The sequence below is a fragment of the Trichoderma ghanense genome (genome assembly GCF_004382785.1).
Source record: "Trichoderma ghanense strain CCMA-1212 chromosome Unknown scaffold_10, whole genome shotgun sequence".
NCBI classification, from domain to species: Eukaryota; Fungi; Ascomycota; class Sordariomycetes; order Hypocreales; family Hypocreaceae; genus Trichoderma; species Trichoderma ghanense.
This window is the reverse complement of record NW_027395673.1, coordinates 82098-106506: the sequence shown is the minus strand read 5'-3', so window position 1 is coordinate 106506 and position 24409 is coordinate 82098. Positions and strand designations below refer to the sequence as shown.

The 24409-nt window shown below is 52.1% G+C and overlaps 8 protein-coding genes across 8 annotated transcripts; 2 read left to right on the top strand and 6 right to left on the bottom strand.

Annotated features, from left to right (window-relative positions):
* Positions 1 to 2904: 2904 nt before the first annotated feature.
* CCMA1212_007601 (uncharacterized protein) lies at positions 2905 to 4336 on the bottom strand (the record flags this gene model as incomplete). Its single annotated transcript, XM_073704767.1, has 5 exons — positions 2905 to 3135; positions 3223 to 3321; positions 3395 to 3924; positions 3991 to 4150; positions 4235 to 4336. The coding sequence occupies 5 exons, from the start codon at positions 4334 to 4336 to the stop codon at positions 2905 to 2907; spliced, it is 1122 nt and encodes a 373-aa protein (XP_073556765.1).
* A 773-nt stretch (positions 4337 to 5109) lies between these two features.
* On the bottom strand, positions 5110 to 6630 carry CCMA1212_007600 (uncharacterized protein; the record flags this gene model as incomplete). The annotated part of the gene is made up of 1 exon (XM_073704766.1): positions 5110 to 6630. One exon carries the CDS (start codon positions 6628 to 6630, stop codon positions 5110 to 5112), a length of 1521 nt encoding a protein of 506 aa, XP_073556766.1.
* A 1076-nt stretch (positions 6631 to 7706) lies between these two features.
* Positions 7707 to 11280, bottom strand: CCMA1212_007599 (uncharacterized protein; the record flags this gene model as incomplete). Its single annotated transcript, XM_073704765.1, has 8 exons — positions 7707 to 8462; positions 8523 to 8641; positions 8710 to 9830; positions 9898 to 10259; positions 10327 to 10416; positions 10485 to 10565; positions 10647 to 10931; positions 11044 to 11280. Coding segments are annotated over 8 exons (3051 nt in total), but the record flags the coding sequence as incomplete, so codon positions are not given.
* Positions 11281 to 11791: 511 nt separating this feature from the next.
* CCMA1212_007598 (Dimethyl-sulfide monooxygenase) lies at positions 11792 to 13276 on the bottom strand (the record flags this gene model as incomplete). The annotated part of the gene is made up of 1 exon (XM_073704764.1): positions 11792 to 13276. One exon carries the CDS (start codon positions 13274 to 13276, stop codon positions 11792 to 11794), a length of 1485 nt encoding a protein of 494 aa, XP_073556391.1.
* An 844-nt stretch (positions 13277 to 14120) lies between these two features.
* Positions 14121 to 16484, top strand: CCMA1212_007597 (Urea active transporter; the record flags this gene model as incomplete). Its single annotated transcript, XM_073704763.1, has 4 exons — positions 14121 to 14408; positions 14471 to 14732; positions 14802 to 15079; positions 15162 to 16484. 4 exons carry the CDS (start codon positions 14121 to 14123, stop codon positions 16482 to 16484), a joined length of 2151 nt encoding a protein of 716 aa, XP_073556386.1.
* A 651-nt stretch (positions 16485 to 17135) lies between these two features.
* Positions 17136 to 17709, bottom strand: CCMA1212_007596 (uncharacterized protein; the record flags this gene model as incomplete). The annotated part of the gene is made up of 3 exons (XM_073704762.1): positions 17136 to 17166; positions 17220 to 17537; positions 17603 to 17709. The coding sequence occupies 3 exons, from the start codon at positions 17707 to 17709 to the stop codon at positions 17136 to 17138; spliced, it is 456 nt and encodes a 151-aa protein (XP_073556387.1).
* A 3287-nt stretch (positions 17710 to 20996) lies between these two features.
* Positions 20997 to 21915, top strand: CCMA1212_007595 (Pyrroline-5-carboxylate reductase; the record flags this gene model as incomplete). Its single annotated transcript, XM_073704761.1, has 2 exons — positions 20997 to 21549; positions 21623 to 21915. 2 exons carry the CDS (start codon positions 20997 to 20999, stop codon positions 21913 to 21915), a joined length of 846 nt encoding a protein of 281 aa, XP_073556388.1.
* A 128-nt stretch (positions 21916 to 22043) lies between these two features.
* Positions 22044 to 24131, bottom strand: CCMA1212_007594 (Choline transport protein; the record flags this gene model as incomplete). The annotated part of the gene is made up of 9 exons (XM_073704760.1): positions 22044 to 22142; positions 22205 to 22287; positions 22348 to 22393; positions 22453 to 22993; positions 23052 to 23313; positions 23382 to 23537; positions 23615 to 23684; positions 23755 to 23959; positions 24031 to 24131. 9 exons carry the CDS (start codon positions 24129 to 24131, stop codon positions 22044 to 22046), a joined length of 1563 nt encoding a protein of 520 aa, XP_073556389.1.
* Between the last annotated feature and the right edge of the window lie 278 nt (positions 24132 to 24409).

The window sequence follows — 24409 nt, the reverse complement described above, 5'->3', positions numbered from 1 at the left end:
TCGTGGCTGCTACCGGTTCAACTAATGATGATGATAGAAATGATGATGCTGATAATGATGATGTGTTGTAAGGTGGCGTCTCGCATCTTTCAACGAAGACACCGGTTACTCCTCTCCAACTGGATAGAGGTGGCTTCCAATTTCCTTGTTCATCCGGAACATGTCGACGCGAGTTTGCTTGAATACAGCCTGCATCTTCTCGTCGCACAGGATCTGGCGCTTGTCCTTGGGATCCTGAAGATCGTTGGCCTTGATGTGCTGCCAGAGCTTCTTGACGACTTGCGGGCGAGAGAGCTATATACAAGTCAGTCAGCAACAGGCGTTCTGATGGCCTCCCCTTGTCCGGGATCAAACCAATTGCCCTCGTGATTGCTTACCTGGGTTTCGCCGCACAGCTCCGACAGCGTGGGACTCAGCAGGAAGGGCTTCTGGAAGCCACCGCCAGCCTTGCGCTTGGGCGCGGAGTCGCCGCTGGCGTCCACCTCGCTGTCATCGTCGTCGCCAACCTTCTTGGTGCTCTTCTTGCGCGGGGCCTTCTTCTTCTTGACCAATCGCGCCTTGTCGCCCCTGCCGCGGGTGGTGCGGCCCTTGGCGAGGCTGTTCTCCATCTCCTGGAGCTGAGCGGCCAGACGGGCGTCGGCATCCTCGGTAGACGAGGACCGCTTGACCTTCTTCTTGGCCGGCTCGGGGGAGGCGGAGAGCCCATCGTGCTCCGGAGAGGCGGTCGTGGCGGACCGCTTGTTGTCGGCGGCCTCGGGGGTGACGGATGGGGCTGCGTCGCCCAGGTCGGCGCCGGAGACGGCGTCGAAGCGCTCCTCTATCAACCTCTTGATGGCATCCTAGAGTACGCGCAGCAGGTTAGTCAAGAGCCGGGTTATAGTGTGTGCAGCGCCCGTCTCTCGCATGCTCGTCCGGACCGCGTCCCCCGTGTTGTGCTTGCTTGCCTTTTGCTCACTGAGGTCTTTCCCGCCCAGCGCTGCCTCCAGACCCTGGCGAATCTTTTTGCGCGAAATTGTCAGGAGGTCGGCCGTGGCAAGAATGCCGTCAATGATGGCGGTATAGCGCTGGTTCTCGTCGGAAGACACTGCAGACGGGGTCCATGTTAGCCATGCAACGTCACCGATGCGGATATCGGAGCTAGAGGCTGGATCTCGAGCAACGACAGACAGACTAGGAAGGGCGTCACATGGAAGGCGGGTAACGAAGAAAAGGCCTCTATGACGTACAGGGGAGACTCATGTTGGCCGCGTGATGCACAGGGCGCCTTGTCTCGTCTGGTCTGGTCTCTGGTGGGCTCGGAGTTTGTCGCGCGCGAAAACGAGGTGGAGCGGCGCGCGCTACACGCCAGCAGACAGACTGCAGGCGACCAGGGAATGACAGAGAGAGGGTATAGACAGCGGAAAGGAGAGGCGACGAGGCTGAAGCAGAGCGACGGGACAGACGGAAGCGCGCACCAGCTCTGCGGCCTCAAAGCATATCCTGCGGATGCGGCTGGAGCGACAGGCGGATGGCTGGCGGTTGGAGCTCTCGTTTGCTGCTACTTTTTTGCTGGAGTATCAATCCTTGGTGTTCTCTGCACGCGGGGCACGATGGCGGGATTCGTACGACAGAGGCGAGAGGGTGGTGAACGGGTCGGATGAGCCAAAATACAAGGAGCAATGGAAGAGATCAGTTGGAGATGAGCAAAGAGCAGAAGCAAGGAAAACGAGAAGCAGAGCGATGGGCGCAAGCGAGGGCGAAAGAAAGGCGAGGTCAGGCAAGGCTGAGTTTTTAGCTCTCGGAGCACCAGCGATGTCGAGGTTCCAGGTTCCCTGAGCTGTCCGCCTGCTGGCCGATTTTCTATGCGCTGGCTGGCGGATTTTCGGGTCGGTACGTTGCGGGTGTTGCGATTTGGCGGATAAAGGTGGATCACGAGGCTCCCAAGCCGTGCTGCTCTAGAGGCGCTTTAGCGTCAGGTCAGCCCTGACGGAGCGCGCAGGGCGCCTGATTGGGGGGGATTTACAGGGGAGCTGCACCTGTAAGTTAGCACAGGTAGGGACCGACGGAGGTTAGGTGAGGAGCCGAGGAGAGGCCAGGGCGCTTGAACTGCCGATGGTGCCTGGGGATGGGACTGTATCCGGTACATACGGGGGACAGACAGACGCTGGTGACGGGCAGAAAGAACTGGATGCAATAGTAGGTAGACGAGAGACAACTGCAAGACAGAAAAGAGCTGAGGCTATCTACCTTATACAGCAGAGGAAAGAATGAAATGGAGTCACCTGCTCTAACAAGCTGGAAGTGCAGACGTCAGTGCGGTCACGAGTGCTGCAGAGTCGCAGTCAGCGGGTTGAGCGTCATCCAATGTTCAATGGCGGGACTCCAGTCGGTCGACATCAATCCACCCGCTCAGCGCTGGACGATTGCTGCGTCAATGCATTGATTCAACCTGTCTGATGCTGGGCCTCAGTAATAGACGATCCATAACTTGGCTTGAATCAACACCTGTGTTGACAACAGTCGAGATGGTTCAGTGGCTGTCAATGGGGAGTCACCTGCTGCTGCTCAACCTGATCTGTCTCAGCGCAATCACAGTTGAGCCTATTGCCGAGTTACACACGCAAGCAGGGGAGACGGAGCCCTGGTTCGACGACGCCAGAGCCTTGTGCCACGGGTGGCTGGTCGGGTGAATTGCAAGCTGCATGTAGGGAGACATGTTGCGTCTGGCTAGCTGAAGCCTGCATGCGCATGCCATCTCGCGGGCTTGATGTTACGTGTACGTGCAGCAAGCAAACATGAACAACATGAACATGAACACTTGATGTCGTGGATACTCGACTACATGACCTACTTCACCATCACAGATACTATACAGCTAATGAATACTCCAGCCTCTTGGTGTGAAGTATCCGTACCTTCATGAACTCAAGCTCGCAGGTACTTGCAGATCGGCTCTCCCCACTGCGGCGCGCCCTTGTACTTCCACATGCCCGGCGCATTGCCCGCCTTGAGGCCCTCGATGGCATCTGCCACCTGCGGTCCCAGACCTTCTTTCTTGAGGTCCTCGATGGGGTACAGATACGTCTTGAAGGAAAAGAGGACGGCTCTCGTCTTAGGGAGCCGACTGAGCGTTTGAAGCTCAATGCGGGCATAAGTCTGTATACGTGTGTCATTATCATTGTTATCTTACCCACTCAGTCATCAAAGACTTCGTCAACGGCCTGGAGGCAAGCTTGAACTGACCTTGCTTATGTCAATGTCTTCGGCTTTGAGCACATCATCGCTCGTGTGCCCGTCGTGTCTATCGTAATGAAACAAGTCGCTGTGCGTTTGCATAGACCACTTGATGGCAATTGTCAGACAGTTCCAGCTCATCGGGCAATAAGACAGAAAATATCAATAAACAAGAACTCACATTCGTCCGCTTCACATTCTTGCCCACCTCAATCCTGCTAAAGAATCGCTCCATGCTCGGCCCAATCTTGTCGTACGACGGCACCGGCGCGTGAATCTCCCTCAGCAGCCTCCCGACCTTTGTCGACGGGTCAAAACCCGACGGGAAGCAGCACACGAATGCCACGGCCCGGTGGCCCTCCGGTTCTCCAACCAGTAGGAACATGTCCTCTTCCACCGTCTCGGCCAGCATCCGCAGCGCTGCCTCCGCTTCCTCCGTGCTCTCGGGAGCCGCGGTGGGGAACGACCGGCCGGTAACGAGGTTGTCAAACTGCCGGCCTTGGTTCCGGAGCCGAAACATGGTCGGGAAGCGAGCCGGGAGGTAGTCTCGGACGAGAAATTGGTGCAGCTCGCGGACGGCCTCGAGGCCAGAGGGGAGGCAGGCGTGAACCATGTCGCCGTGCTCGGCGATGAGCTGCCGGCGGAGGGAGACTCTGTCGAGATACTGCGAGTCGATGGTGATGAGCTCCGAAGGAGAATCGGCTTGCAGGGCTGTTTACGTGTGAGTCATGGCCCAGACGTGTACATGAATGGTCATATGCAACTGGGGATGCTCACCCATGGTGATGTGAAAGATGGGCTTGAACGGCCGAAACTGGTTGGGCACGACTGCCTTCCAGTCCAGGTCATTCAGCGGCTTGATATCCAAAGCATCCTTGGACGCCTTTTCAGGTCGATTGAAGCCAGATGCTTCACTTTTACGACGCTGCGATGAAGCCTATTGGTGGATGTGAGGCGATGTTAGTCCGTGCCATTAACTGGAGGGAACCGTAGATATAAGTCTTTAAAGGGAATCTCATACCAGCATATACATTGTGCTGATGACGACCAAGGCAGCCCCAAGCACCATGACCATGGGCGACATGGAACCCATGTTATGGAGACGCTCGAGGAATGAGTCCATGTTTCGGTGTTGTTGCAGAACCAGAATAGGACGAGTGAGAAGGACCAGGCATAGAGAGATGCTCAATCATGCCTCGAACGACTGCAGCGGTCGGTCCCTTGAACTTGCTTTTATCTTTCCAGACTCATGCAACCACCTATCTCAGTTGTCATCTCTGTGGTCTTGGAACTCGATGGCTAATCAATGTTCTTAGAAGGCGTGAAATTCTTTCACCTGTCTTGCCTAGTCTAGGCATTACTGCTACACAGGAACTAAAGCCGCCATCTCCACAGGCTCAACCTCCACCCCGCCAATCCAAGTCTCCCCCATCCTCTTCCACCCTACAATAATCCACCTTTGGATATCAGATTGTTCATCTTGGTCTTCTCTTCCGTATACAGTCATGTCAGTGCATGCAATCTGGGTTCTTCTTATCTGTACGCCATGAATTAGGATGCTGTTCAAAGTCCTGTCATCTCGGCCTCCGATTCGCATCCGATATTTGACGCCCTGCGTTTGATGCCGAGACAATTTATGCGGGCAGACTCGTGGGTTGCCGAAGACCACCAAATGCGATATACGAATGGCTTCGAAAGAAGCCAACCAGATGATGATGAATGGCTGGGTTTGTTGATATCTGCTCGGTATTCGGTAAATATGTATTGGTGCTATTCCATATCCGAAACGCCATCCCACTCCATCACTGCAAGCTTGCGCCATCCATGCCTGGTGTTCTGGTGCCTGCAACAGATACCTAATAAAACTGAAAAATAAACATACAAAGCACATATGATTCAATCGCTCTTTGACCACTCCCACCGAAGCTCAACGACTTCATCCATCGCCTCCTCCTCCCCATCCAAGTCCATGTCCGAAGCCCCGTGAAGCACAAAAACCTGTCGCAAGCTCCCGTCCACCTCCTCCGCGTCAATCAGCCGGTAACTCTTCTTCTTCCCGTCGCCAGACTTTTCGCGCATCCTGCCCATCGTCGCCTCGTAGCCCATGGCTTCTTCCCAAGTCGCCTCTATGAGGTCTAACTCGCCTTGGGATATACCGTCTTGATATTGGCTGATGCTGTAGCCGTTTGCTAGGATGCTGTCTCCGCCGAACTTCCAGCGCTGGAGAAAACAATCGCCGCAGAAGCTGGCTATCTTGGCCATCTTGTCGACGGGGGCTTGGTGCCACGACTTCCAGTGATGCAGACTCAGCGGGAATGTCCCGGACTCGTAGAATCCGCTCAAGTCGCCTCTCATATCCAGCTGGTGCAGTCCAGGAATGGCAATGAACTCTGTCTGCGTATAGTTTCGTATGCAGTCGTTCAACAACCCATCGCCTTGTCTGGTGATGCTCTGGGCGAGACAATCCTCGACGTGCGAGTCGAGCTGCTCGACGAGCGGCATGCTCATGAAGACGCCCGCCCCTCCGTAGGCCATGTGGCCGAAGTATGCGACGGCGCCCTGACTCTCTGAGAGGCCGCCTATGTATGTCGGTTCGGATGCGTTGTGGGAAGCGAGGAGTTGCGAGATGGAGTAGGGCGAGGGAAAGAAGGTGTCGTCGTCAATGATGGCGACCCATTGGGTTTCGTGGGTGGAATAGTCGATGAGGTCGTGGAGGATGGCAAAGTGCTGCTCGTTTACATCGAAGGAGCAGTTCCAGGGCCGGATGGTTGTGAGGCTGATGTCGTGGGCTTCGTACATGGACTCCAACGCGTCCAACTCGTCGTCCGTGACGGAGTCGTCGACGACGATGGCGAGGAAGAGAGCGCCAGTTCCAGACAGCCAGTGAGAAAATTGAGGGATCGAATCTTGGAGGCGGGAGAGGGTGGTTGCTACGCCAAAGATGACGTTTGACAGGTCTGCTGTTGGGAATGGCTCCGACACCTGAAGGGTGATGGGTTCGCAGGATTGCGCTTCGACGGGCGAGTTCGGTGAAGAGATGCTTTTGCACTCATCGTCGAGATCCAAGACATCCGCTCTCGACCCGAGCAATGGGCTTTCGACCTCGGTCACTGAATCCCGTGAATTGACATCTTGACTGTACACGCCACGGATACATCGTTTCCGGTAGACGACGTTGCGAGTCAAGCCGTACTCTTTGCGCCTCAGATAGTCCAGCTCTGGGGAACACTGCTTGACTGCGTGGACGCCATCCTGCGCTGAAATGGCAAGGCCTATGCCAAAGGGGAGCTCATATTGCCTCGTCCCTCTGTTGTGCTCTTGCTTCGCAAGTAAGGTCAGCAGAAACACTGTACCTATGATGAAAATGACCGTTATCCCTCTGTGTGAAATGGGCGAATGGCAGCGTGTGACGAGCATCGTGAATGTAATTATGTAGCCTTCATGGTTCTCTTCTGAAGACTGGTTGGAGTGGTTAAGAATAGTCTCGAGGCAAAGGCAATGGCAACATTCAGATTCAGATCTGCTATCAAGTTCCTGAATTGGGATTGCATCACACTTGGAGTTATACCCTCCTCACCTCCTTACAACTCCAGTGTACATGTATCAGGAGAACATCTTCCAGGGATACCCATACTAGTAGCATCCAACAGGAATTAGTTTCATCTTGTTTCTATCGCCCCTAGAAGATAACACCTTGTATCCTCCGGTATCAATCGGATGGTACGATTCTGGCGCTGAGAAACGGATTGGCCGTTGGGCCCCATACGTGCGATGCCCAGAAAAAGGACGCGTGTGTGTCCGGCGAAAACAGCGCCGTGATGGCCGGGGTTAGGCATTGAGCCAAAAGCTGTGGATTGGCCGAACCAGGAATCTAAATCTGGGAAAAAAAAAAAAAGGGAACCGTTAAGCGATAAAAGCCAAGACGAGGACACAAGGGGCAGCAGAAATCGGGGAAGAAACAGCTTCGACGGCGATCAGGGACATGTCTCCATACGATGTTCATGATAGAATACATATAATCCCATCGCACGCACCAAGTCCTACTGTTAAAAGACTAGATCTGTAGTTAATATTTCGCCATTAGGTACTTCTAATGGGCGAAAAATAGTTGTAGATTGATAAAGAAGATTAGCAGTGTTTTCAAGACTTAGCTGCCGGCATCGCAAGTTGGGGCGCAGAGAATGCCAGTGGTGACGTGCATGTACGCGCAATCAATGGTCCAGGGAAAAGGGGGACCCGCCTCGATTGTGATGGTCGCTCCACACCCAAATGACGACGCTCGTTTCATGCACTCGACGTCGATTCTCTCCTTTAGACGAGACAGCGCGATTTGAGTTCTGCCCATGATATGCTAAGGCCCTCGAATCTACCTAGGATGTTCCTTTGGTTGACAAGGAGCTCTCTGGAATTGACTTTGGCAGGAGGATAGAGGACTGACAAGTAGTAAATAAGGAACAGCCCGTGCATCCACATGTTCCTGGCCAAACGGACATCTACGCCCATTTCACTTGTTGCCACCCCTTGACGTTTGACTGCCAGCTGTCAATCAGCCCCGGCAGCGACTCCATGCCAAGAACCCTCTTGATCTCGTGGTCCCCGTCCAGCACCCATTTCTTCAGCTTGGGCTCAAAATCCCTCGACATGACTTCCGCCTTGAGCTTCGAGATCCATCCTTGACCTTGTTTGATGCTTGCCTCCGCGGCCGTCTGCAGGTCCTTTAATTGGGAAACCAGATCCTTGGGAAAACCGCTCTTCCCTGACCTGTCGCGCGCCTTTTCCTTTTCGTTGTGACTTAACAGCCACTGAATTCCTAGTTTGATCGCGGCTGTTGTGTCTCGGAGCATCGAAATATCGTGCATTGAGCCTAGCATTGTAACTGTACCTTCTATTGAAGAACCCGCATCGTGAGATAGTGGGCTTCGCTGGGTTTCGAGAGTCAACTTAAGCGCGCTGATGATCTGAGACAAGGCATCGGATACATCAGAAGACCGGTCAAAATCGGCACAGAGAGACATCAGTGTACAGAGGAGGCCGACGGCCTCAAAGTATAGAAGCTCCGGTCGAGTCATCTCGTCATCGGGGCCGGCCAAGAATTTCGAGAAAGAGTTGCTGAGGCGAGCCAAGGTCTCGATGATATAGATTTGATCATATTCCGAGCTTCCTGCCGAGGCCTTAAAGCTGGCTGGAGGCTTGTATGTCAGCAGCTCTTGGAACGCTTCGGCCAGCAAGGAAAGGTGGCAGCGACGATTCTAAACGTTTCGTGTTAGTCAGGATGTCGGACGAAGCCAGAGCAGACCATCTCCGCTTACCGAAGGGGCTGGTCCAAGCCTCAGATTGAGATGCATCGGCCGGACTGTGCTGCTATTCCAGGATGGAAACGAGCCATAATCGATGGTCTCGATGAGCTGCGCTTCATCAGATACCTCACCTGCATATGTTGTTAGTGTATACTTCCGTCAAAGGCCAAAAGTCAAAGATGGCACGGGGGACACGTACTGAATCGCGGATCGGACTCCAGCTCGTGCGATGTCTGTCCCAGGAACCTCTCGATCCTGCGCGCCTCTGCCAGACTCATCGCCCGGGTACAGCTCATCCGAAGACGATCAATGTACTCGGGAATTCCCATGACACTGCTGTAGCTTCCCGATTCGAACGCATCCATCAATCGTCGGGGCATCTTGAGCTTCAAGGATATCTGGTAATGCGATTGAAGCAAATCCATGAGGTGGCTACCCCAGCTATCATAAGACGAGAGAAGCGCAGGGGCGATTGTTGATAGGCGATCGTAGAACACCGGGCCGAGGGAGTCAATGATGGTGCGCTTGACGCCGATGACATCCCAAATATCGCTGGCCCTGTAGGCCGAACCAAGGCGGATGTGCAGTTGTGTGAGAACAAGAGACAGCTGGCTATGGCCAGGGTTCTGGGCGAGCTGATCATCTAGTAGAAGAGTGGCACGTATGAGATGGCGCCTGGCCTGTGATGTCAAAGACTGGCTCGTCTGCGTAGAGTCGTCGAAAGCAAGGCTAAGGCTGCAAAACGCAATCAATATTGCAAGTTCTGGGAGCACCTCGGTCTTGATCTTCGTGTTTATATTGTCAGCTTTTGTGACTGAGTCATAGAACGCGACGCTCGCCTCGGATAGCTTTGAGAGGCAAGTCCGGGATAGTGCTGAGTCTACAGGGCCATCGCTGACTGTGCACTGAAGACGCTGATCTTGGTTGCGGGATTTGCTTTTGCGATGCGTCAAGAGGAGGTACTGTGTCTTTAGTGCCAGCAATTGTGTGCTGGCTACCTTGAATTCTGTCAAATCGCCATGCGCCAACCGAGGCAGATGCTCAAACGCCAGATACTCCAGACCGGCTATATCCAGGCTTTCTAACAGCGACTTGATGTCGCTGAAACACGCAGGGCTCATGTACTGATCATCGACGTAGTGAATGAGCTCTCGAAGTCGTAGTGATGAAGGGCGGCCGTCTACCAAGTCGCTTTCATCGTCGTGGGCAAGCTTGAATACCGCCAATACTCTGGCCAGTAGAATATTACGTCTGTACATGGGTCGCATGTGTTGGGATGATAATAGGTCGGCAAGTAGCTTCTGGACAACGGCGGTGGATCTGAAGCATTGGAGTTAATACCGTCCAAGCAACCGTCTTGTTGAGTTTGGGTGTCGCGTCTACTCACTCCGGATCAGCATCCTTGATGTGGCTTGCAGCATCAATCAAGTGCCGCCAGACAGCAATATCGGACGCGAGCAAGGTGAGTTGTCCGTCCGCATCGCAGTCGGAGAGACATTCCTTGCAGAGGTTGAACACAGCAGGCCAGTCACCATCTCTCCTATATTTGGCAACGGCGCGAAGGGCCACCTCTTTTCGGCCCAGGCGGAACTGTGCAGCGGGAGAGAAGACAGGACTTGAGATGAGTTTCTGGAAGTCTTGGGGACTTCCGTGTGTCTCGACAACGTCATAGAGCAGGAGAGTCTCTTCTTCTGTCTTGACGCGTCTGGGCGAAGCTTTGGCTGATGCTCCATTTGAGTCTGCTTCTACCTAAAGAAATAGCTACAGTCAGTACTGAATCAGGGTTCTCCATGTTGTGAGAAGGAACCAAATTTACCTGTTCTGTGGCTTGGGCAGCTCGCTCAATCTGCTTTTGAGCCAAGGTACCGTACAGTTTTCTCTTATCGGGCGAGGTTTGAGGGCTCATCTAGGTAAAGTTTGAGTATACTGATGTATGCAAGTGTGCACGCCTTGTTTCAGGGATTTTGGGCTTACGGAAAGCAAATGTGTGATGACAATGTTCCAGAACAGCATGTCCCTGTCCTGCGGGAAAGAGCGGTCGATGATGGCTGCAATCTGCATCTCATTAGCTCCTCCGGGTCATGTTCCAAGATCCTACTGAGAAATGAAAAGGTAGAGATGCCAGGAGGAGCGTACCTGTTGAGCGCTGGCCAGGTCCCAGTGAAGCAAGCATGATTCAAGACATCGTGAGGCAGCGATTTTGTCTTTCGGGGCAGCCTTGACACAGCGTACTCTTAACGGCCCAAGAGTGTCGGCGAAGTCATCCGGGTCCATCAAGTTCGTAGTGGCCCATTCCATCAGATCAATGGCATCTACATCCTTGATGGTGCTGCCCTCGTTGAGAAACTTCCAGATGGCCGCAACGGCAGCAAATTTGGCGCTGGGGTCATCGAGCTGGCTCTCGGCACAGATTTTGACAAGCTGTGGCCATGAAGGATACACTTGATCAGCTGAGTAACTTATGCCGGTGAACCGATATATTCTAAACTCCAGAAATTCGACGCTCAAGGTCGGTGGCTGGTGAATCTCTCACCTCGTAGTACTGGTCGTTGAGCGTCTTTGCCCGCTTCTCGGCAAGGCGTATGACCACCGGCCAGTTGCCGTCCTGAAAGGCCGACTGGAGCTGGAGGTCGACGCCATTCTTGAGGCGCGGTCGTTGGCGATTCATGAGGAGCGCGGCTTTGAGGCTCTTGATCGGTCGCTCAGAGGCATGAGAATCGTTTGCTGCGGTTTGGAGGGGTTCGGATTCGAGAGGCGTTGAAGATTGGGAGCTGCACAAGGCTGGCAGCGTAGCCACGATTACCCCACCACATGTGGCTGGAAAGCGTGGCGCTTACGAGGCTGGCCCTGCATCTTCGCGCATTTGTGGACATGAACTCGGTCATGCTCTGTCTTTTGCCGTCCAGCAGTTCTCTCTCAGACCATGCGAAGAATGGGCAGACATCTACTTCCAACGCTGTCGCTCGGTCTTGCGTATATCTCTGGAGTTGCTCAGACTCAACTGTCCGATCCGGCGATCAAAGGTTCTTGTTCACGTTGCGCTCAGTTACGCCCTCACTCGGGCTTGCTGCTAATACCTACGAATAATGACGCCTCCGACAAGCTTCTCCTCGAAGAATTTCTGGGAACTTTTTCACAAGCCGAACTTTTTGCTCATGTTTCTTGATATCAGTGTGCGTTGCGGTTGCTTCGGCAGTCAATGAGCACGAATGAGTAAAGGCTAAGCATACGAAACACAGAGCTGGGGAAATGGGACACTGCGTCGAGGATTTGGGTATCATCTAATCGCTACCTGCCTTCTCCTCTTCTTTTTGAAGGTATTTCGGCGCGCTTTCACCAGCTCGCCACTTGAACAGGCTTCCTGGGTGGTCCTCAGGCAGTCTCTTGGATCCGATGAAGACTTCTCTTGCTGTTGCACCCTCCTTCTCGACACCATTTCTGAATACACCCCGCCTCCGCAGTTCAGGTAGAAGGTACTCGATGATATCCTCGTAACTACCCGGGTTGGTAATGTGGGCCAAATTGAAGCCATCCACTCCAGATACCTCGATCCATCTCTCCAGCTCGTCGGCAACTGTTGTCGGACTGCCCACTACCTTTGCGCCGAGGCCGCCAATGCTGAGATACTCGACAATTCTTCTCTTGGTCCATGGGAGATTGTCTGTTCCGGGCACAGTATCCGACCATCTTCTGACGATTGACTGCAACCTCGGAGAATCGGTGAAGCGGAAGTCCTCGTCGTCTGCGTAGCCTGAGAGATCAACTCCGGTCCACCCTCCAAAGAGGGCCAAGGCACCTTCTTGGTCGGCATACTGAAGATAGCTTTCCTTTTTGGCTTGAGCTTCTTCATCCGTCGCTGCGACAATGACGTTGATGCCCACGATGACTTTGATGTGGTTTGGATCTCTTCCCTCCTTTCTTGCCACCTCACGAATATTGTCGACCGTCCTCCTCACGCCTTCTGGGGTCTGGCCGCCGACGAAGATGGCTTCGCCATGCTTTCCTCCGAAGCCATTGCCGGCCTCAGATACACCGGCCTGAAACAGAAACGGGGTTCGCTGCGGAGATGGCTCGCAGAAGTGAGGACCAGGCACCTCGAAGTATTTGCCTTTATGGTGTATCTGGACAACGCCGTTGGAGGCGATGTAGTTGCCATTCTCGCGATCCTTGACAACCGCGTCGTCTCGGAAACTTCCCTCCCACAATTTGTACAGAACCTCCATGTACTCGTGGGCAATGGCATATCTTTCGTCGTGTGGAATTTGCTCCTTCAGGCCATGGTTGCGCGCTGCACTGTCAAGGTACGATGTAACAATGTTCCAGGCAACACGGCCATCGCTAAGGTGGTCTACTGTCGATAGACGCCGAGCAAGCGCATAAGGCTTTTCATACGTCAAGCTAGCTGTGACACCGAAAATGAGATTCCTTGTGACAGCTGCCATGGCAGGAACCAGGTATAAGGGGTCGTTGACTGGGAACTGAGCGCCTGCTGCCAGAGCTGGCACAACATTTGCGGGACCCTTGTAAACGTCGTACGGCCCCAGCGTATCCGCGATGAACATGGCATGAAAATCGGCCTTGTCGAGGAGTTGTGCCAGCTCAGTCCAGAAGGAGAGCTTTGTGTATTGATCTGTCTTGTTCCGTGGGTGACGCCAGAATCCAGGAGAGAGATGCCCGGGAGTGTTCATGACAAATGCGTTCAGGATCATTTGCTTCTTTCCCTGAGCTTGCCCTTGGGCAGCAGTGTTCGGTATGTTATCGCCCATTGTTAATTGATGATATTGCGTGACAAAGCGTTGGAGAATTATGCACGTAGTCGCCTCTTCTTCCTTGCTAGGACCTCAAGGCTTTTAAGCAGGAAGCGGGAATAATATTCCATATCTTGACAAACTTTCCCGACACTTTGGATTGTCCTATTGGCTTTCTTCAATCGTAGAGACGAATTCCCGCAGCTTCTTTCGTCTAAAATTGCACGCGAAGCGAGGCTGATGTTCCGCTACAAAGTCGTCACACTATGTGCAGAGCACGCAATACACACCATGATCTCACATCAACGGCCGATCTCGCATACAGATATCCCATCACCACCCAGTCAGAAACCATAATCCAATTGAACTATCAATCCAAAACCATTTAGCCGGATTTTCTCATCGATTCGCAATCGCTTCACGCCTTTTACGCGGCAATAGTCGACGTCCGCTTGTCGGCCATTGGAGTGACCCTGTCTCGCTTCATCTCAACATCGCAGGGACCTGCAGGTGTAGTTTTCGATGGCCTTTACCTAGCCATTGCAAAGCATGGGGAGACGAAAATAACGTCATTACTTCTTAATGCAACGTGCTGGATTTTATGGGCCGTTGGCTTACAAGGTTTCCCGACAAATAAGGGACTGGAGACAGAGACGGACGAAGTGCATGGAAGATAAGAAGTCGACGACTGTTAGTACTTGACGATATAAAAGAAGGTTGTGTCTGTGCATTCTTTTGTGGACTACCTGCAAAAGGGATCCTTGTCGAGGTACCAATACCTTTGGAGAGATCCTGCTTGCTCCCTTTTATGAGATTTCACCAGTCCACAGACAAGCCATAGACCATTGATCCCATTCTCTCCATGTCGGTTCAACTCGGAGTCTCAGGCGTGCCAGTCATCCCCCAGGGGACGGCATATGGCCTCCTTATTGGGCTGGGAGTGGCCTTTTGCGGTGTCATTCTCGTCGCCATCAAGGTGCAAAGGGCCTACCTGTCCGAAGACTCGTCGACATCAGAGATGTTTATGGTCGCCAATCGATCAGTGGGAAGAGGGTTAACAGCATCGGCGGTGTTTTCGTCGTGGATGTGGATCAATGAAACTGTGTTTTCAGCTGCCTTCTGTTACAAATTTGGACTCGCCGTCCCTTTTGTAAGTCGAGTTCCATAGCTTACGCATCTTATCACGAGGCTACTAACACCTGATGTCTGCAGTGGTGGGCTACAGGATTGTGCTTCCAGATTGCCTTGATGGCAGCTCTTGGTGTATTGGCCAAGATTCGAGTGCCGTATGCCCATACGTCGTTGGAAATTATTCGCATGCGTTACGGGAAGATCGGTCATGTGGTCTTCATCATCCTCAACATCACAAACAACGTGTTTGGATGTGCGTCCATGATCCTGACAGGATCACAGCTCATATATGGCGTTTCTGGGATGCACTTTGTAGCAGCTACCATACTAATCCCACTAGGAGGTAAGGATAGCCTGATATGCTACTCTAACTACAGACGGAATAAAGCTGACAGCATCAATCACTGCATAGTGGTTCTATACACAGCAGTAGGTGGCCTCAAGGCCACCTTCTTGACGGACTACCTCCATACCGCTGTTGCCTTGATTCTTATCATCTACTTCACTTTGACTACTCTCACCCACGAGGCCGTAGGTGGCCTTGGAGGATTGTATGACAAAGTCATGGCAACCGCGTCCGACAACATCATTCCCAGGAACTATGAGGGATCTTTGCTCACCATGAAGTCGGTCGACGCAATCATCTGGGGCTTGATCCTGAAGTTTGGCAACCTTGCCCTCGTCGTCATGGTAAGAACGGGATATGCAGAGAACCCTTGCACTTTTCTCGCCACCGTTCCCATAGCTAACTCTTCCCCTTCTACTTCTACAGGACACGGCATTCTGGCAAAAGTCTTTTGCTACAGAGGTCAAGGCCACCGTCCCCGGATATAATATTGCCGCCTTGGCTATATTCGGCATCCCCTGGGGCCTCGGCACAGTCATCGGCCTGACTGCCAGGGCTATTCACAATACTCCGATTTTCCCGACCTATCCTGGCGAATTTTCCCCGGACCTAGTGAATGCAGGCTTGGTGATGCCGTATACCATCAAGGCCCTCATCGGTGACAAGGGCATCATTGCCTTTTTCGTTCTCTTGTTCATGGCTTTGACTAGCACTGTCTCTTCATCCATGATTGCTGTCAGCAGCATCATCTCGTTCGATCTCTACAAGACTTACATCAACCCGAAGGCGTCTGACAAGAGGATAATGAAAGTCAGCCACCTCGCGGTCGTGTTTCACACCATCTTCATCACTGGCATATCGCTGGCGCTCAACTACGGCGGTGCTGATATGACATGGATCGGCTATTTCAGGCCTATTCTCTCTTGCCCCGGCATCATACCCCTGGGACTCACACTGGCTTGGTCGAAACAGACGCGATTAGCAGCAATTGCGTCGCCAATTCTAGGGTTCATCACAGGCCTCAGCGTGTGGCTGGCCACGGCTAAGTCCATGTATGGAACCATCAACATTGCGACCACAGAAGCGAGTTTTCCAGCACTGTACGGTGCCATTGCTTCATTCTTCTCTCCGGCCCTTTACTCTGTAATTATTTCTCTGTACAAGCCGGAATCGTTTGACTGGCGACGGTTTCTGCTTATCGAACTGGCAGAAACGCCAAAGGCTGACGACAGCGACTCGTCAATTCCCCCCAGTGACGATGAGAAGGAGAATAAGGCCAAAAAGGGATCAGAGGAGTCACCTAGGAACGGCATCTTGGTTTCGGAGTCACCAAGCGAGAATGCTTCTGTGACTGCTTCCGATGCTGAGAAGGCAAACGCCGTCAACGTCGCGGAAAGACAAACTGCCAGCGTGTCAGCGAGTGGTGGTGTCAACTCGGTTGATCTCGATAACGTGCAACATCCATTCACCGAGGAGACGTTGCAGGAGCTGCGCCGTTGGTATCGCATCGCATGGGCGTTCTTCGTCGTGATTGTTCTCGTCACGTTTGTGGCTTGGCCGATGCCCTTGTACCGCAACTACATCTTTACCAAGTCCTTCTTCTCAGGTTGGACTACCGTCGCCATTATATGGCAGTTCTTTGCATTCTTTGCGGTAGTTCTGTATCCCCTGTACGACGGCAGGCATGCAATTGTCAAAGCATCTCGAGGGGTCTGGAGGGCGATTGGCAGGAAATTTAAGAGGACATGACCGGATGAGCGGCATGAAGCCGCTCGTAACATACATACACACGACGCAGAGTAGCCTATCCAGAAGAAACTCGATGCTAGCGCTTATGCGAACCTTGTTGTCTCCGTGCCCCTGGCCTAAATGCAGGTTCCCCATTTTACGCAACGCTTACGTGCGTTTATTTCGAGGAGTTGCGCATCAGGCAGGTAAATCATTCGCGATGGTGGGTCTACGCTCTACGACAGTCTGATACAACAATACTATGATGCTTCTCGAATCCTAGTAACTTCCTCAACGAGTCAGTAGGATAGAGTGTATTATATGACTGGTTGATGGATTCTCCACCGCTACACGACGAGTCCATAGTCTACCGAATACCTAATTATTGGTGCTGCAGCCTGTTCGTCCCCGTTTAGTGCCTCTGCAGTATTGGTATTCATTGTTTCTAGTGGAGTCAAGAGCATGAGGAGACGCCCATGTGGTTCAGACGACGACGTAAAAGCAAAGACATCGTTGAAGGGGAGACTCGACAACGATAGCCAGATTTATGTATACTATATTCATTTTGTTTAACTATGTGCAAATCGACAGAGAACCTATGTACAGTGAAGATAATATGAGAAACGAGGCCAATGGACCATTACAGTTGCCGGTCTACTTGACAGTAGACATTTAGCACTGGCCGTTCTCGTTGCAGAAGTGCCTAGGAAACGTTAGATGTAGCTCTTGGTGGTTAACAAGAAGATAGTTACTCACCACTCAATGTTGATAGTTCCGAAAGGAGCAAAGTTGGTGAGCTGGTTCCAAGCTCCGTGAGACAGGTCAATGCTGTCTGCAGAAGGGCAGCCGGGGCAGGTATCCTCGACAGTGGCAATGACGGTTCGGCCGGCGCCGCCAACACCGTCGTTGCTGCCAGTGTTCTGGATGAAGACCTTGCGGCCGCAGTACTTGGGAGGGAAGCCGTTGCCCTGCCAGCTAGGGGTGAGGGCAACGATCAGCTCGTCATCACCGTGTTTCTCGCCGCAAGATCCGAAGGCACCCATCTGGTCGTAAACGGTGCCGGTACCGAAGTGCCTAGAAAGATCGGTGTTAGTCACTCTGAGAGGCTTGATATTGAGATGGTGAGGAAGAAGACTTACTCAGTTCGCTTGGCCTCAGGAGCAGATCGAACACGGGTGGGCTCAGGGAGAGCGCTGACGAGGCTGGCGGCAGCAGCCAGGAGAACAACGGCGGTCTTGGCGAACATTTCGAAGTGCTGGTATTTGTTCCTTGAACCGATAAGTGTAGTAGCAAAGAAGCTGAGTTGTCGAGACTGATGAGGAGTCGTGATGAGGCAGGATTGGAGAGGATCGAGACAGACAAAGACAGAGACGGCCAAGACTTTATATACTTATTTCTATGACCCTTTGCCGACACCTGCTTGCCAGCTTCTCCATGTAATCATCATCATCATCATCATCATCAGACATCGTTCGGCTATCGCCGTTATGGGAATCCAGTGGTTTCGTGAACGACACCAAACCCGGCGAGCCCGACACCTAGTCCACCCAAGGCCACGATGTGTTCGGTGTAAGACCAAGAATTTTTCCGCTAATACTTTCCAATGGATTCTCTTTCAACACGCGGAAACCAGGTACGACGAACAAGCCGTGGTCCTGGTAAGCACCGAATGAGCCGCCTTTTGCCCCAAATAGAAGCTAGATGATTGGGCGATGGTGTTTCGGGAAGGTCGAAACACAGTCGTGTCCGACTAACAGCTGGTGTTTTCTGTAAGGCGCATGTTGTTTGCGGCAGTAGACGAGGCAAAATCAAAATTTGATTCCAGACCACAACCCCCCTTGGCCGGAATACCCTCCTTTGAGAAGAATGTGCCTGCATTTGGTTGCTGTTTTGCAGGGGGCACGTGGTCTGACGGCTCATCGATCGTGAATATCGTGGATACTCGGGTTGGAGAATAAAGCTGACTGGTGGATTATCCCGGCTAGCGACACCTGGTAGAAGGTTCCTCTTCAGGTCAGCCGAGAAGGCGAGGCTGACAGGTAGCATCTGCAATTAAATTGGTGCTGGGGTCGTATGGCATTAAAACACGTTTACGTATATTGAAATGCTACTCAAGTATAACTCTATACGTTGGGCTAAGTCTAAAATATAATAGACGACCATAATACATAGGATAGTATATCTTTTATGGGAAAGTCCATCTTTATTAGAGCCACCCTCTTGTCTTCTTTCTTTCGACCGAGGAAGGAAAAACTTGTAATGCATGAATAATCGCTCACACAGGACAAGAAGCTTCCTGAAGCGGTATACAATGGCCTGATGACAATCGGCTGTCTTCCCGGGATAGTACCATGTTTTGACCGTACAGGCAGCAAAGAGGGTCCAACCGGTTCTTGTTCTTCATGAATTCGGTTCTTTGATTCGAAAGCCCTGCAATTATGCTAGTCTTCACTTGTATCAACGTACAAGAAGAACTCGTGTTCGCTAACACCTTCATGGGCCAAGGTACGAGGTACGAGCGGCTGAATTACACCTTGCCATCCTACGACGACTCAAAGAATGACGGATTTCCTTGAATCCAAGATGTCGACTTCTGGTTGTACGAATACTGTGTCAGGGCGCGATGAATCATGATTCTGTAAGCTTTGGCCTTCCTATATAGTCAATTGCACTTACAAACGGGTATGGAATAGTGGTTATTAATCCCCTTCGTGAGGCGGGACAAAATGCACCAGGCAGTAGCGTGTCTTAGGCCCCTAGCGCGCTTACGGACATGGACGGAGATCCGAGAATGCAGGGCAGCCAAAGCGGCTCAACAAGGTATAAGCATCAATTGAAGCACTTGTGCTGTACGAGGAACTTTTCTGCAGTCAGTTTGGAGTAGGTCGGGCCGGATTCTCAGCGGATTCTGCGAGTCAATGTTGCTTGACTCTACTCGTTGAGAGTTCCAATTCATAGTGAAGTTCGGGTGCCCTCCCGTACGAAGGAAAGGGTTGGTTGCAAGCATACGGCTCGTACTGCCGGCCAAAGTAACCCTTACAGCTCCCAACCTCAGTGCTAACATTCGAAATGAGAAATTGGTTTTCCTCCATGGAATACAGGGACTCCCTACTGCAGCCTCAAAAGTCCATGGATCGCAATTCTCCTGAGATGCAGTGGGTGATGAAGCATTCCGTAATGGCCATTATCCCAATATTGAGTGACAGCGCCTCGAGGGCCTCGTACACTCAACACATGAGGCAATTTGCCCATTCTTGCGTACTTCGTAAGCTGCTGACAAGACGGCAAGATCCAGCCTCTTTAGACGCGGAGACTTGCCATTTCAAATTAGGGAATACGGGCCGTTTCGTCGCCTACAACGAATGCGAGATTGTCCAGCATTCCGTAACCTGTAATAGAGCGAATCGCAACACACCGATTGCTCAGTGCGTGATGCAAGACAGAGGACCATTAGACTAGTATTGAGTTCGGGCAGTAGTTCGTCAGCCAGAAACCACTTGATGCGATGCTCGCGGCTATCATTAGCGGCGGTATATATCTAGTAGCCTAATTTGCCGGATGCTGCAGACGTTTCGCCAAGACAGGGAGTCATTGTGTCGATCCGGCAGTGGTTGCGATGAGCCGTTACCATATACGATGAGTACAATTTCTTACAATCTAGGGAAGCCCAGAAGATTTATACGAGTAGTAAACACAGACTCGAGTACGATCGAGGGATAGCAGAATCTGGAAGGTTTGGAAAATCTTTTCTCAGTGAGGCTCAGATGCCTTGATGTCACAAATGGTATTTTTGACTGAGATGCACCTCCATACTGCGTTGTAGCAATGAGCAAGAAGAAACGGGTGATGGGCAAGTGCATGAGGTACGTGGACACGTACCCTGGAGTGAGCTGTAGAAACCACGACCGGAACCTGAAATGAGAGAAGACGCAAATTCCGCATTGGGGGTCTCTTGAACACAAGGCGAAAAGGCTCTTACTCGATGTTTTCATCACAAGTTCGGGTAACTGTCTACACTTGAAGATATCTGTCTGCTTTCGATACCTCAGGTGAGGAACAGACTGGAGCTTTGAAGTCCGTGCGAAGTCCAGCGGTTATCGACGCGCTAGTAGGTAGAGGATGCAGACGAGCTCATTATCTACACGTGAAGAAGTTCGACGAGTTCCTCGAACAGAGTCGTGAGAGAAAAAGAGAGCTTCACCTTGTCGTCGCGTGTGGAAACATAGATATCGAGACTCTTAGGATGGTGTTCATGATTCGAGCCGTTGCTGCTCATTGTTTCTGGCCCGAAAGTGCAACGTTCTTCCGACACCGGCGTCTCCAACCTCTGCCGATGGAAGCCGGTCACGGGACCGGAGCTTCTCCACAGATTGCAGACGATTAGGACGAGAACATCACCAAAGACTTGGAGCTTGCGCCGACATCAAGCGTCTTCGGTTTCCCTCAAGATCCTGGCCGCTTCTCATCCGCAGCTCATCAACTCCTGTCTGGCAACTCCTCACATCCGCAAACATTCTCGTCTCACACACAAACATGGCGCCGTCACTGCAAAGCAGCAAGTTGGCCTTCATTGGCGGAGGCAACATGGCCTCTGCCATTATCGGAGGACTGGCCAACCGGGGCATCGACAAGCAGAACATCATCGTGTCCGAGCCGTGGGACGTCAATAGAGAGAAGATTGCGGCCACCGGCGTGCGGACGACGACTTCCAACGTCGAGGCTGGCCAGGACGCTGATCTCGTCGTGATTGCCGTCAAGCCTCAGGTTGCCAAGACGGTATGCGAGGAACTGGGCGCATCATGGTCTCATCGGTCTACTTTGCCGGTTATTGTGAGCATCGCGGCTGGAATTACGCTCGGCAGTCTGCGGGAATGGCTCAAGACGAGCGAGGGCAAGACGGCGCCGATTGTTCGTGTCATGCCCAACACACCAGCGCTCGTTGGCGAAGGCGCCTCGGGACTCTATGCCGGCGACGACGTCAATGAGGAGGAGAAGCAGCTTGTTGGTGCTTTGCTGGACAGTGTCAGCAAGGCCACGGAGTGGGTCGACAAGGAAGAACTGCTCGACGTTGTGACTGGACTGTCTGGTAAGCTCAATCGACGTCTCATTCACACATTTCGCACTCTGTTATGACGAGCCTAGGCTGACAGATGCGCTAGGATCTGGACCCGCGTACTTCTTTGCCATGGTTGAGCATCTAATTGCCAGTGCAACTGCTCTGGGTCTTCCGAAAGAGCAGGCTACTCGACTGGCCAAGCAGACGTGTCTGGGAGCCGGCCAGATGCTTGTCACATCCTCAGATGAGCCGGCTCAGCTGCGCAAAAATGTGACGAGCCCCAATGGGACCACCTACGCTGCTCTGCAGACATTTGAATCATTGAACTTTGATGAAATCGTTCACAAGGCTGTTAAAGCTGCTACTGACCGAGCTGCGGAGCTGGGAAAGTCATAGATGGAGATGCAGCATGGAAATAAAAATCTGCTTCAAAACTTCCGGTAAACAGGTATCAAGGTGTCAAGTGGAGGTCAACCATTATAACCACATAGTCGCGTAATGTCAATGGAACAAAACAAGAACAATCATTTAGCGCCCTTTTCGGCCCTGTCCTCCTCGCTCGAAGCCTGCGTGGATACAGGACGGCCCACAACATCCTCAAAATCTGCCATGACCAGGTCTTGCTGTAACTGCGTGTCAGAAAAAGACGTCAATCCGTCAAAAAAGGACATCAGATGGGACTTACAGGACCTAAGAATGTCTTCCCATAGAAGAGCCAATAAATCCCGACAACTATGCCAAAGATGCCGATGACAACACAAACGTAGTCTATACGCATCATGAGCCATTCGAAGTTCAGTATGCAAGAACACGATTGCGATCACTTACTCATGTTGTTGCCAGTGACTGGAAGAAACGTGGGAAAGCAGAAGAACTATGATGTTGTTAGCCACATCGTCTGGGTGTGCCAAGGTGCGTATCGCATAAACTCACCACTGAAGTCACAACAACATAGAGTGCACCAACAATATTTATAACCAGACCAAACGTCTTTCCAAGCTTAAAGGGTGTCTTTGCAGTCTGGTAGTGGTCGAGTACTTTCCGTCCACGAATGAGTAGGATAATGATGGGAATGGCATAAGACACGTTCAAAAAGATTGTGCAAGACGCAACATATGCGCTGAAGGCAACAACCGGTCCCAGATACAAGAGGCCGAAGAGGATATTGAAGACGAAGCAGAACATGATGGTCCGGACCGGCACGTTGAGGCCTGACTGGATGTGGGCAAAGTAGTTGTGGAAGACGATGCCGCGGTCACGGGCCATGGCATACAGCAATCTGCTGACACTGGTAATGCTGGCGTTTGTACCGTTGATGAAGCAAACGCTGAGCATCAGGCTGAGAATGGTAGCGGCGGCTCGGCTCTTTGTTGCTTGCAAGATGAGTTCGACGATGGGCATGCCGGTGGGAGTGGCCAGGACAGTCTCGGCGTCGACGAGACAGAAGAGCATAACAAGGATAAAGGCAAAGCCCCTGAGAATCACTATTTAGCAGGGTTCTGAGGGGAGTAGACGTGTGCATGATAACTTACGTGACACCGCCAATGACAATGGAGTAAAGCATGGCTCTAGGGGCGTCTCGAGCAGGATGCGGCATCTCTTCCGTCATGTGCAGCACAACGTCGAACGCAATGAGGGAGAGAGCAGACTGCAAGAGACCCAGGATCCAGGCCATGCCGTCAGACCAGCCAGTCTCGTTATTGAAGTCGGTAAAGACAAATTCTGCACTTGTCTTGTCTGACATGGAGAGCAGAACAATGCTGATGATGACGACGCCGAAGATGGACCAGTACACTGTGTTCCACAGTTAGTAATCATGCTGGCATTGCAAATCTTCTTGGAGTCCCTCTGAGATGACTTACAGGCTGCATCGTTCCACTTCCCGAGTATCTTGTTGCCCCAGATGTTGGCAACGGTTGTAAAGACGAGGACGGCTACAAAGATTCCATATGTCCTTGCTGCGGTGATTTGATAGGCTCCGTTCGAGGCCACCACTGCTGCGGCGGAAATAAACTGGGCTAAAACGGCTGGTATTAGCAACGCCAGAGCGTTCCGTTCGAGGGAGGCGAAGAAAAGGGGTATCTGTGAAACGTACAGCCAAAGTAGTCTTGCACGGTGACTACGACAAGCCAGCCAACAATGTTGGCCCAACCAACTACAAAGCTCTGTAGCATTGACCATCGTTAGTATACACGTTGTGACTTGTTACAGGGGGATAATGGATGATGGTCATACCACCGGCTTTCTCCATCTTTCTGTGCAAAGAGCGTAGACAAAATGATACTGCCCTCCAGCCGTTGGCCAGATGGAGCTGAGCTCGCCAAGACTGGCGGCCACGCAGAAGCAGCACATGACGCAGAAGATGAAGCCGTACAGCAGTGCAACGGAGCTACCCGACGGCAGCACAAGACCGATTGAACCGGCAAGAGCAATCCAAGTACTATACTGCCGGTCAGTGACGCTGAGCTCTTGATCCTGCTGCGATATCTATCACTAGGCCTGAAGACATACTTGAGAATGGCGAAGGCCATTGCCATGGTCGAGAGGGTTGATAGACGGGGCTGAAGAGCCCCATCCCCTGAGGCTGCTGCGCTGGATCCGAAGAGGGCCATTGTTTTAACAAGCCTAGAGAAAGAATGTTGATAATGAAGAAGAGAACACGGACAGAGAAGTCGCTGAAAGAGAAATCGGGGCGGTGATGGGCCTGATTTGTATTCACCGAATGACCTTGAGTTTCTCAGTCACAACGGCGGAAACTCTGGAAGCGTCCTAAAGGACATGACCGGCGCCCTGTATGCTCCGATTCTATCAGAGGCTTTTGGCAGACTACCATGCTTTGGTTAGCACCATCCTTTGATTAGCCTGCATCCGGGATATCTTGCATCTACAA